The sequence below is a fragment of the Nerophis ophidion genome, linkage group LG05 (assembly GCF_033978795.1).
Source record: "Nerophis ophidion isolate RoL-2023_Sa linkage group LG05, RoL_Noph_v1.0, whole genome shotgun sequence".
NCBI classification, from domain to species: domain Eukaryota; kingdom Metazoa; phylum Chordata; class Actinopteri; order Syngnathiformes; family Syngnathidae; genus Nerophis; species Nerophis ophidion.
In genome coordinates this window covers 7,791,258-7,804,890 of record NC_084615.1, presented here as the reverse complement: position 1 = coordinate 7,804,890, position 13,633 = coordinate 7,791,258, and the positions used below count along the sequence as shown (strand labels likewise).

General features: G+C 39.7%; 3 protein-coding genes across 3 annotated transcripts; all 3 read left to right on the top strand.

The window, feature by feature from the left end:
- Positions 1–31: 31 nt before the first annotated feature.
- LOC133552453 (protocadherin alpha-8-like) lies at positions 32–2,524 on the top strand. The gene has a single exon (XM_061899648.1). It carries the CDS (start codon positions 128–130, stop codon positions 2,522–2,524), a length of 2,397 nt encoding a protein of 798 aa, XP_061755632.1. The 5' UTR covers positions 32–127.
- A 2,617-nt stretch (positions 2,525–5,141) lies between these two features.
- On the top strand, positions 5,142–7,621 carry LOC133552452 (protocadherin alpha-8-like). The gene has a single exon (XM_061899646.1). It carries the CDS (start codon positions 5,225–5,227, stop codon positions 7,619–7,621), a length of 2,397 nt encoding a protein of 798 aa, XP_061755630.1. The 5' UTR covers positions 5,142–5,224.
- Positions 7,622–9,677: 2,056 nt separating this feature from the next.
- On the top strand, positions 9,678–12,170 carry LOC133552451 (protocadherin alpha-8-like). Its single transcript, XM_061899645.1, has one exon. The coding sequence runs from the start codon at positions 9,774–9,776 to the stop codon at positions 12,168–12,170; it is 2,397 nt and encodes a 798-aa protein (XP_061755629.1). The 5' UTR covers positions 9,678–9,773.
- Positions 12,171–13,633: the final 1,463 nt, after the last annotated feature.

Here is a 13,633-nt window from a genome sequence, read left to right as displayed (position 1 = left end):
AACGCAGCCTGCATTAGTCGTCAACGTTACATTGTGTTGGACACTCACGCACGCCGCAGCAATGCCTTGGATTTAAACATTAATTGCAAGCCTTGGATTTTGTGGATTTGGATGTTGATGATCAGCGATGGGGGTCTGTGTTCTTTTTCATTTTGCTCTGCTTCTGCTGCTGGCCATTCAGGCTTTTGCAGAAATTCGCTACTCGATTCCAGAGGAGGTAAAACACGGCACTATTGTTGGCAACGTTGCCAAGGACCTGGGCCTTGATGTCAGCTCTCTTGTCGATCGACGGTTCCGAGTGGTTTCAGAATCCAAAGAGGCCTTCTTTGAGGTAAACCAGCACAATGGGGCTTTGCATGTGAACAAGAGAATAGACAGAGATGAGTCCTGTCGGGGCAGCGGCGCCTGCCTTGTTGAGCTCAAAGTCATCGTGGAAAACCCTTTGGAAATACATTATGTAGTTGTAGAAATCACCGACGTCAACGACCACTCTCCTACTTTTATTGAAAAAGAGCAAACGTTTGAAATAGCCGAACAGACGCTGCCGGGGATGAGATTCCAGCTGCATGCAGCACATGATCCTGACGCAGGGATGAACTCCATACACGCATACACTCTGACAGCAAATGAACATTTTGAAATTGATCTCCGCCAAAGCGATGAAGATAAAGTTCCCTTTTTGGTGCTAAAGAAATCTCTGGACCGGGAACAAAAGGACAAACACTGGCTGCTGGTCACAGCGGTGGATGGAGGTAAACCTCCACGATCAGGCTCTCTAAATGTGTCCATTATTGTCCTCGACAATAATGATAATCGACCGACATTTAGTCAAGAAATATATCACATTACTGTTGCAGAAAATGTTCAAATTGGCACTTCAATATTTAAAATGAACGCAACAGATCCAGATGAAGGCACTAATGGAGAACTTGATTATAGCCTTGCAAAAACGTTAAAGAAAAATGTGTTTAATGTTTTTGAATTGGATAAATCATCTGGAATTATTAGAGTTAAAGGAATAATTGACAATGAAGATAATGATATTTATAAACTAGACATAGAAGCATCAGATAAAGCAATACCTCATCTGACAGGTGTTTGCCAAGTCATTATAAAGATAAGAGACATTAATGATAATCCACCAACAATAGAAGTAACATCATTGTCTAATAAAGTACCTGAAGACTCTAAGCCTGGTACAGTTATTTCCCTCATTAGTGTGAAGGATGAAGACTCAGGTGTGAATGGTAAAATTATTTCCACCATCATAAATGATGTCCCTTTTGAATTAAAGCCTTCCTACAAGGAGAACATATATTCAGTTGTCACTAAAGAATATTTAGACAGAGAGGAGGTGTCACATTATGAAATCACGATACAAGCAACTGACTGTGGTGAGCCTCCTTTATCAACGTTTAAAACTCTCAGCATTCAGATATCAGATGTTAATGATAACAGTCCACACTTTGAAAAGAACCCGCTCGAGTTCTACTTGATTGAGAATAATGTGGCTGGTAATTCCATTTTTTCTGTAAGTGCCACAGACAAAGATCTGAATGACAATGCAGCTATTTCTTATCACATTGTGAGAGAGGGCCGTCACAATGACATCATGTCTTTCCTCAACATTAACTCTGAAAATGGACAAATCTCAGCTCTAAAAAGTTTTGATTTTGAGACGCTGAAAAGTTTCCAGTTCCAAGTGGTGGCCACGGACGGTGGAAGTCCTCCACTGAGCAGCAACGTGACAGTGAAGGTGTTCATTCTGGATCAGAACGACAACGCTCCAGTCATCCTGTATCCAGTCAGCTCCAACGGTTCTGCTGAAGGTGTGGAGGAGATTCCCCGCAATATGAAAGCAGGAGACTTGGTGACTAAAGTCCGAGCCTATGATGCTGATATAGGATATAACGGCTGGTTACTGTTTTCACTGCAGCAAGTCACTGCCCACAGTCTCTTTACTTTGGACCGCTATACGGGCCAGATCAGAACACTTCGCTCCTTCACAGAGACGGACGAGGCTGAGCATGGACTGCTCATACTGGTCAAAGACAACGGCAACGTTTCCCTGTCAGCAACAGCTACTGTGACTGTCAAACTTGTGGAGCCCAAAGAGGCTTTTGCAGCTTCTGATGTCAAACGTGCAGCAGCAAAAGTGGAGGAGGAGGACCACAATGTGACTTTTTACCTCATCATCACTTTGGGCTCGGTCTCGCTGCTTTTTGTCATCAGCATCATCGTGCTGATCGCCATGCAGTGCTCCAAATCCACAGAGTACACTTCCAAATATCTCCAGGACGCTAATTATGATGGGACACTGTGTCACAGCATCCAGTACAGATCAGGAGACAAACGCTACATGCTAGTTGGACCCAGAATGAGTATAGGTTCTACTATAGTCCCGGGCAGCCACGCCAACACTCTGGTGCTCCCTGACAGGAGACACACTTCTTCTGGGGAGGTAAGAACATTATTTATTTACAATAGTGATTACTTACAACAATTTATTCGTGCACATTTATGACTTCAGTCTATGTGGTCTAAAATTGTTTCTGTTTTCAAGAGATATCATGTGTCCACATCTTTCTTATAGCTGAATATAATCATATTGTTGGTTTCAACTTTAGAAACTCCATGACTTCCATGGTGCTGAATATGTTTTTTGTTTGCCTTTTGTACTTATTTGCTGCTTGTATACTTCAAAGTAGAAGCCTGAGTGAAGTGAACAATGTACACAGTAGTTACAGTGATGCATTTGATAGGCCTGATCATAAAATATTACTGGACAAATTGTACAAATATGGAATACGAGGAGTGAGTCAAAAGTTACCTGAAAGACAGAAAATACCTCGTGGAAGTTACCAGTAGGAAGTCTGCCTTACATATTAGTAGTTGCTGATTGCCACAAGGATCATTAATCGAACTTACAAGGTTTCTCATGAATGTACATGATTTTGTTATAGTTTCTGAACTGAAATGATTGCCTACAACAAGTCATCCGTGCACTTTTATGACTTCAGTCTATGTGGTCTTAAAATGTGTGTTTTCAAGAGATATCATGTGTCCACATCTTGCTGATAGCTGGTTAGAATCATATTGTTGGCTTGAAATTTGCAATTCCATGACTTCCATGGTGCTGAATATTTTTTATTGTTTGCTCCTTGTTTTTTTTTTGCTCCTTGTATGCTTTAAAGTAGAAGCCTGGGTATGTGTTTGAAACGCTTCATCATGAAATTTTAATGGACATATTGTGCAAATATAAAATAGGAGGAGTGGCACATGAGTGGTTAAAAGTTAGCTAAAAGATAGAAAACAGTTTGTGGAAGTTAACAATTGATAATATGCCTTACATATTATTAGTTGCGGAGTAACACAAGGTTTGATAGCAGACCTACATGGTTCGTCATCTATATATATGATATTGTTATGGTTTTTTGACCTGTGTAAATTTTTTTTTATTTGCGGACAACACAACCCTAAATATTCAGGAAAAAATATTGAAGATGTGTTCAATGTAGTAGAAAATAAATTTATCAAATTCAAAAGATTGTTCGATGTTAATATATTGTCCTTTAATACGGGTAAAACTAACTTTTGGATTTTTTTTTAGGGCTTTTGACTGTGTAAAAATGTAAAAACTTTATTATTGTTGCGATCCGCTGCTCGGATCTCTACATATTATTGTTTACTTTTCCATTTTTATATCACTCCCCGTTGTTCCACCTGCTTGGTTCCTGTTTAGTCTGTTTCCATGGTTTCTTATTAGTTTCAGTTGCTACTCTCGGTTCCTGCACACCTGTCTTTACTAATCACCTTCCTTATTTAAGCTGGCCCCTTTTGTTAGTACATTGTCGGATCTTAGTTTGCTTTCACGCAACTGCTGATGACTTGTCTTTCATGCTCTATCTCGCTAGCTTTCACGCTAAGCTTTATTTTATTCCTAGCTTTCGTGCTAGTTATTGTGTTTTTCCCTTTTTGTGCCTTCGTGCCAAGTATCGTGTTTCTGTTCTTATTCCTAGACTTCATGCTATCGCCATTTGTTTACCTGTTTCTATTAGCACCAGTGTTTTTGTTCCAGCCCGTTTTTGATTTTAATAAATCTCTTAGTTCCTACCTTTTGCTGTATTCTGGCTGACGCATCTACGGAGGACCGAATCCGGCAACAATATGCCACACAAGCCTCACAAGTATTATATCTATTATATTTTTGAAAGGCTTAATAATCTCTATGTTTAATTGATTTTTATTTAAGTGTTTCCAATAATGGCCAAATTGTTCTTGCATTATCTTTTCATTTTTTCTCTATTTGATTACTATTCTACTATCTCATGCTTGATGAACTTATAAGCATACCAGTCTAGAATAAGGCATCAGACATACAGGTAGATTTTTTTGTACAATCTAGTCAATAATTATGTTGTACAACAGCACATGCGCACATGCAAGTGGGTAGAGCTGCTTTAACTGTCTCATATTAGTAGTTGTAGTAATAATAATTAATAACAATAAATCAATAAAAATAAAAACGATAGTAAAAATAATAATTTTAGAAAGATATGATTGATAAGAATATGCACATTTTTTGGAATGTTGTTTAAAAACTTTAAATGTTTTCCTTTAAAAATTGGGTATTTATCTTCTGTCTATACCTATTGTTAAACTCTCTTGATCTATAATCATTTAATGACACTTAGTTGTTTAAGTTTGTAATTCACTAACATATACGGCTTAAAATCTGCACTAATAACAAATAATAACAAAAATTAGTCAGATTGCAGACACATATCAAGGTGCATTGTGGAACATGTAGTTTATTGTCTGTGTGTGCTTTAAGCTGGCTTGTAAGGAACCCTGTTACATTTGGAACTGTAAACAGTGATTTATGAAGCGGTTCATAAATGTGGACTTTGACACATTTATTATTGGGAATATTTTGAACCAATCTTTTAGTAGATACATTAGGATGTGTTTTTGGGATGCTGTAATTATTAGCAGTTTCTCAGCTGCAGTCTGTCCTCCACTGGGTGTCAGTGTTACATTAAAAATCAAGACCACACGCTGTCCCTCCCATCTAAATCCTTTGTTTGATGCTGACACAAACGCAGCCTGCATTAGTCGTCAACGTTACATTGTGTTGGACACTCACGCACGCCGCAGCAATGCCTTGGATTTAAAACATTTATATCAACCTCTGGATTTTGTGGATGCATGTTGATGATCAGCGATGGGGGTCTGTGTTCTTTTTCATTTTGCTCTGCTTCTGCTGCTGGCCATTCAGGCTTTTGCAGAAATTCGCTACTCGATTCCTGAGGAGGTAAAACACGGCACTATTGTTGGGAACGTTGCCAAGGACCTGGGCCTTGATGTCAGCTCTCTTGTCGATCGACGGTTCCGAGTGGTTTCAGAATCCAAAGAGGCCTTCTTTGAGGTAAACCAGCACAATGGGGCTTTGCATGTGAACAAGAGAATAGACAGAGATGAGTCCTGTCGGGGCAGCGGCGCCTGCCTTGTTGAGCTCAAAGTCATCGTGGAAAACCCTTTGGAAATACATTATGTAGTTGTAGAAATCACCGACGTCAACGACCACTCTCCTACTTTTATTCAAAAAGAGCAAACGTTTAAAATAGCAGAGCAGACGCTGCCGGGGATGAGATTCCAGCTGCATGCAGCACATGATCCTGACGCAGGGATGAACTCCATACACGCATACACTCTGACAGCAAATGAACATTTTGAAATTGATCTAAGCCAAAGCGATGAAGATAAAGTTCCGTTTTTGGTGCTGAAGAAATCTCTGGACCGGGAACAAAAGGACAAACACTGGCTGCTGGTCACAGCGGTGGATGGAGGTAAACCTCCACGATCAGGCTCTCTAAATGTGTCCATTATTGTCATCGACATTAATGACAATCGACCTACATTTAGTCAAGAAATATATCAAATTATTATTGCAGAAAATGTTCAAATTGGCACTTCAATATTTAAAATGAATGCAACAGATCCAGATGAAGGCACTAATGGAGAAATTGATTATAGCCTTGCAAAAACATTAAAGAAAAATGTGTATAATGTTTTTGAATTAGATAAATCATCTGGAATTATTAGAGTTAAAGGAATAATTGACTATGAAGATAATGATATTTATAAACTGGATATTGAGGCATCAGATAAAGCAATTTCTCATTTGACAGGTGTGTGTCGAGTCATTATAAAGATAAGAGACATTAATGATAATCCACCAACAATAGAAGTAACATCATTGTCTAATAAAGTACCTGAAGACTCTAAGCCTGGTACAGTTATTTCCCTCATTAGTGTGAAGGATGAAGACTCAGGTGTGAATGGTAAAATTATTTCCACCATCATAAATGATGTCCCTTTTGAATTAAAGCCTTCCTACAAGGAGAACATATATTCAGTTGTCACTAAAGAATATTTAGACAGAGAGGAGGTGTCACATTATGAAATCACGATGCAAGCAACTGACTGTGGTGAGCCTCCTTTATCAACGTTTAAAACTCTCAGCATTCAGATATCAGATGTTAATGATAACAGTCCACACTTTGAAAAGAACCCGCTCGAGTTCTACTTGACTGAGAATAATGTGGCTGGTAATTCCGTTTTTTCTGTAAGTGCCGCAGACAAAGATCTGAATGACAATGCAGCTATTTCTTATCACATTGTGAGAGAGGGGCGTCACAATGACATCATGTCTTTCCTCAACATTAATTCTGAAAATGGACAAATATCAGCACTCAAAAGTTTTGACTTTGAGACGCTGAAAAGTTTCCAGTTCCAAGTGGTGGCCACAGACGGTGGAAGTCCTCCACTGAGCAGCAACGTGACAGTGAAGGTGTTCATTCTGGATCAGAACGACAACGCTCCAGTCATCCTGTATCCAGTCAGTTCCAACGGTTCTGCTGAAGGTGTGGAGGAGATTCCCCGCAATATGAAAGCAGGAGACTTGGTGACTAAAGTCCGAGCCTATGATGCTGATATAGGATATAACGGCTGGTTACTGTTTTCACTGCAGCAAGTCACTGCCCACAGTCTCTTTACTTTGGACCGCTATACGGGCCAGATCAGAACACTTCGCTCCTTCACAGAGACGAACGAGGCTGAGCATGGACTGCTCATACTGGTCAAAGACAACGGCAACGTTTCCCTGTCAGCAACAGCTACTGTGACTGTCAAACTTGTGGAGCCCAAAGAGGCTTTTGCAGCTTCTGATGTCAAACGTGCAGCAGCAAAAGTGGAGGAGGAGGACCACAATGTGACTTTTTACCTCATCATCACTTTGGGCTCGGTCTCGCTGCTTTTTGTCATCAGCATCATCGTGCTGATCGCCATGCAGTGCTCCAAATCCACAGAGTACACTTCCAAATATCTCCAAGACGCTAATTATGATGGGACACTGTGTCACAGCATCCAGTACAGATCAGGAGACAAACGCTACATGCTAGTTGGACCCAGAATGAGTATAGGTTCTACTATAGTCCCGGGCAGCCACGCCAACACTCTGGTGCTCCCTGACAGGAGACACACTTCTTCTGGGGAGGTAAGAAACACATTTATTTACAATAGTGATTGCTTACAACAAGTTATTTGTGCACATTTATGATTTTAGTCTATGTGGTCTAAAGTTGTGTGTTTTCAAGAGCTATCATGTGTCCACATCTTGCTGATAGCTGGTTAGAATCCTAATGTTGGCTTGAACCCTGCAATTCCATGACTTTCATGGTGCTGAATTTTTTTTTTGTTTGCTCCTCGTTCTTATTTGCTGCTCGTATGCTTCAAAGTAGAAGCCTGGGTGAAGTGAACAATGTACACAGTAGTTACAGTGATGCATTTGATAGGTTTCATCATGAAATATTATTGGACAACATGTACAAATATGGAATACGAGGAGTGGCACATGAGTGGGTCAGAAATTACCTGAAAGACAGAAAATTGTTTGTGGAAGTTACAAATAAAAAATCTGCCTTACATATGATTAGTTGTTGAGTGTCACAAGGATCGTTAAACCAACCTACAAGGTTTCTCATGAATGTACATTATTTTGTTATAGTTTTTGAATTGTTTGAATATATTTTATTTGCAGATAACAAAACCATATTTTAATAATCAAAAAAAAACAATTGAAGACATTTTAGCTATTTGAAAACTAATTTATCAAATTCAAAATATTTTTTGATAATAATAGATTGTTGAGTCAGACTCAAGCCGTCGTCTTGCGGGTTCCATGGACCACCAAGGAAGGACATGATTTTGAGCAGGTTTGACTTGCTTTATTTTTCAAAACCAGCTTGTCTGCGGTTGGGTCGCTCTTTTGTGGCGCCTCCCGTCTCCCTCTGCTGCTCACTCCGCTGTCTGCTTTTCAGCAGCAAGTATCTCCGTCCAACTCCTGTGCTCATTCTCCGTCGTTGTATGCTGTTCTCTCTCCACACCATCATCAGCCCTGTTCTGTCCTCCTTCTCCCCTTTTATACATCGAGAGTGAGATATGTTAATCGTGTCCAGGTGTGTGATTGACACACCTGATGTCGTTTGCGGCGTCGTTCCTGGCACGCCCCGCCTCGCCGCTTGCTTGCATTTTCCGCCTCCTCGTCGCCATCTTGGACCGGGCTCCAGCGTGCCTTGCCTGTCTGTCGGACCAACGGCTCCGCCTCTCCACAATTGTCCTTTAATATGGGTAACTGTAATATAAGATGTTTTATTTGTAGTGCTTTGGAATGTGTAAAAATAGAGGAATATTAGCATATTTATTATATTTTTATAGGGCTTAATTCCTCTGTTAAATTGCATTTTTTTTAGGTGTTTCCACTCTAGGCTAAATTGGACTGACATTGTGTTTATCTTTTTTTCTATTTCATTACTATTCTAATATCTCAACTAATGAGCATACTGGGCTCGAAAAAGCATCATACGTACAAGTAGATTTGTTGTACCATAAATTTGATGATTAAGTTGTAAAACAGCTCTTGCGTACATGCAAGTGGGGAGAGCTGGTTTAAATATATCATGTTAGTAATTGTAGTAGTAGTAGTAGGAATTGCTATAAAATAAAATGAAAGAGTAAAGATAATGATTTTAGAAAATTATAATTGATGAGCATATGCACTTTGTTTGGTATTTTGTTTTAAAACCATATATTTGTTTTTAACAATACATATTTATAATCTTTCTCTATCTGTTTTTAAACTGTCTTAATCTACAATCATTTAGTTACACTTTTCGGCGTTTTAAGTTAGTTTTTTTACAAAAATACACGGCTTTGAATCTGCAGTAATAAGTTAAAAAAGTATTCAGGTGGCAGATGGATATTGAAGTGCATTGTGGAACATGTAGTTTGTTGTCAGTGTGTACTTTAAGCTGGCATGTACTTATTTTAAAGGGAATAAGTTATATTTGCAACAGTACGCAGTGATTGATGAAGTGGTTCAATTAAGTAGATGTTGACATGTTTGTAATTAGGCATTTTTTTAAAGTCTTTGATTATATACGTTAGGATGTTTTTTTTTATTTATGTTGTAATTATTAGCAGCTCATGAGCTTCAGATTGTCCTCCACTGGGTGTCAGTGTTACATTAAAAACCAAGACCACACGCTGTCCCTCCCATCTAAATCCTTTGTTTGATGCTGACACAAACGCAGCCTGCATTAGTCGTCAACGTTACATTGTGTTGGACACTCACGCACGCCGCAGCAATGCCTTGGATTTAAACATTTATTGCAAGACTTGGATTTTGTGGATTTGGATGTTGATGATCAGCGATGGGGGTCTGTGTTCTTTTTCATTTTGCTCTGCTTCTGCTGCTGGCCATTCAGGCTTTTGCAGAAATTCGCTACTCGATTCCAGAGGAGGTAAAACACGGCACTATTGTTGGGAACGTTGCCAAGGACCTGGGCCTTGATGTCAGCTCTCTTGTCGATCGACGGTTCCGAGTGGTTTCAGAATCCAAAGAGGCCTTCTTTGAGGTAAACCAGCACAATGGGGCTTTGCATGTGAACAAGAGAATAGACAGAGATGAGTCCTGTCGGGGCAGCGGCGCCTGCCTTGTTGAGCTCAAAGTCATCGTGGAAAACCCTTTGGAAATACATTATGTAGTTGTAGAAATCACCGACGTCAACGACCACTCTCCTACTTTTATTGAAAAAGAGCAAACGTTTGAAATAGCTGAGCACACGCTGCCGGGGAAGAGATTCCAGCTGCATGCAGCACATGATCCTGACGCAGGGATGAACTCCATACACGCATACACTCTGACAGCAAATGAACATTTTGAAATTGATCTACGCCAAAGCGATGAGGATAAAATTCCGTTTTTGGTCCTAAAGAAATCTCTGGATCGGGAACAAAAGGAAAAACACTGGCTGCTGGTCACAGCGGTGGATGGAGGTAAACCTCCACGATCAGGCTCTCTAAATGTGTCCATTAGTGTCCTCGACAGCAATGACAATAGACCCATATTTAGTCAAGAAACATATCAAATTACAATCGCTGAAAATGTTCAAATTGGCACTTCAATATTTAAAATGAACGCAACAGATCCAGATGAAGGCACGAATGGAGAAATTGATTATAGTTTTGAAAAAACATCAAAGAAAAATGTGTATAGTAATTTTGAAATGGATAAATCATCTGGAATTATTAAGGTAAAAGGAATAATTGACTATGAAAATACTGATATTTACAAGCTTGACATAGAGGCATCAGATAAAGGAATACCTCCACTGACAGGTGAGTGTCGAGTCATTATAAAGATAAGAGACATTAATGATAATCCACCAACAATAGAAGTAACATCATTGTCTAATAAAGTACCTGAAGACTCTAAGCCTGGTACAGTTATTTCCCTCATTAGTGTGAAGGATGAAGACTCAGGTGTGAATGGTAAAATCATTTCCACCATCATAAATGATGTCCCTTTTGAATTAAAGCCTTCCTACAAGGAGAACATATATTCAGTTGTCACTAAAGAATATTTAGACAGAGAGGAGGTGTCACATTATGAAATCACGATACAAGCAACTGACTGTGGTGAGCCTCCTTTATCAACGTTTAAAACTCTCAGCATTCAGATATCAGATGTTAATGATAACAGTCCACACTTTGAAAAAAACCCGCTCGAGATCTACTTGATTGAGAATAATGTGGCTGGTAATTCCATTTTTTCTCTAAGTGCCACAGACAAAGATCTGAATGACAATGCAGCTATTTCTTATCACATTGTGAGAGAGGGCCGTCACAATGACATCATGTCTTTCCTCAACATTAATTCTGAAAACGGACAAATCTCAGCTCTAAAAAGTTTTGACTTTGAGACGCTGAAAAGTTTCCAGTTCCAAGTGGTGGCCACAGACGGTGGAAGTCCTCCACTGAGCAGCAACGTGACAGTGAAGGTGTTCATTCTGGATCAGAACGACAACGCTCCGGTCATCCTGTATCCAGTCAGCTCCAACGGTTCTGCTGAAGGTGTGGAGGAGATTCCCCGCAATATGAAAGCAGGAGACTTGGTGACTAAAGTCCGAGCCTATGATGCTGATATAGGATATAACGGCTGGTTACTGTTTTCACTGCAGCAAGTCACTGCCCACAGTCTCTTTACTTTGGACCGCTATACGGGCCAGATCAGAACACTTCGCTCCTTCACAGAGACGGACGAGGCTGAGCATGGACTGCTCATACTGGTCAAAGACAACGGCAACGTTTCCCTGTCAGCAACAGCTACTGTGACTGTCAAACTTGTGGAGCCCAAAGAGGCTTTTGCAGCTTCTGATGTCAAACGTGCAGCAGCAAAAGTGGAGGAGGAGGACCACAATGTGACTTTTTACCTCATCATCACTTTGGGCTCGGTCTCGCTGCTTTTTGTCATCAGCATCATCGTGCTGATCGCCATGCAGTGCTCCAAATCCACAGAGTACACTTCCAAATATCTCCAAGACGCTAATTATGATGGGACACTGTGTCACAGCATCCAGTACAGATCAGGAGACAAACGCTACATGCTAGTTGGACCCAGAATGAGTATAGGTTCTACTATAGTCCCGGGCAGCCACGCCAACACTCTGGTGCTCCCTGACAGGAGACACACTTCTTCTGGGGAGGTAAGAACATTATTTATTTACAATAGTGATTGCTTACAAGAAGTTATTTTTTCACTTTTATGACTTCAGTCAATGTGGTCCAAAATGGTGTGTTTTCAAGAGATATCATGTGTCCACATCTTGCTGATAGCTGGATAGAATCATATTGTTGGCTTGAACTTTGCAAATCCATGATTCCCATTGTGCTGAAATTTGTTTTCCTGCTTGCTCCACGTTCTTATTTATTGCTCGTATGCTTCAAAGTAGAAACCTGCGTGAAGTGAACAATGTACACAGTAGTTACAGTGATGCATTTGATACGCTTTATCAGGAAATATTATTGGGCAAGTTGTTCAAATATGAAATACAAGGAGCGGCACATGAGTGGGTCAAAAGTTACCTGAAACACAGAAAATCGTTTTTGAAAGTTATAAATCTGCCTCACATATTATTAGTTGTGGAATGACACAAGGATCAGTCTTTTGACCGAGACTGTTTCTCATATACAGTATTTACATGATATTGTTATGGTTTTTGAATGTTTAATTTCATTTTATTTGCGGACAAAACAACCTTTTTCCAGTAAAAAATATTGAAGCTGTTTTCCTTAAAATCAAAAACATGTTTTGATGTTAATAGATTGTCCTTTGATACTGGTAGAACTCATTTCAGGATTTGTTTTTTAGTATTTTGGAATGCGTAAAAATGTAGGAACATTAACATTATTATATATTTTGATAGGGCTTAATCTCTCTGTTTAATTGCATCTTGTTTAAATGTTTTCACTATAGGCTAAATTGGCCTTACACCATTTTTGCATTTTTTACACTATATTACTCTTTTAACATCCATCCATCCATTTTCTACCGCTTATTCCCTTTCGGGGTCGCGGGGGGCTCTGGCGCCTATCTCAGCTACAATCGGGCGGAAGGCAGGGTACACCCTGGACAAGTCGCCACTTCATCGCAGGGCCAACACAGATAGACAGACAACATTCACACTCACATTCACACACTAGGGCCAATTTAGTGTTGCCAATCAACCTATCCCCAGGTGCATGTCTTTGGAAGTGGGAGGAAGCCGGAGTACCCGGAGGGAACCCACACATTCACGGGGAGAACATGCAAACTCCACACAGAAAGATCCCGAGCCTGGATTTGAACCCAAGACTGCAGGAACTTCGTATTGTGAGGCAGACGCACTAACCCCTCTGCCACCGTGAAGCCACTCTTTTAACATGTCATGCTTAATTAACTAAAAAGCATACCAGTCTAGAATAAGGCATCAGACATACAGGTAGATTTTTCTGCTCTATATATTCAATAATGAAGTTGTACAACAGCACATGCAATTGGGTAAAGCTGGTTTAGCTGTCTCATAATAGTAGTTGTAGTAAAACAATCAAATGATAATAATAATAATAATACATTAAAAATGTATAAATAAAATAGTAAAAATAATGATTTAGGAAAATTATGATTGATGAACATATGCACTTTGTTCGGAATTTTGTTGAAAAACATTAAATGTTTTCTTTTAAAAAATGG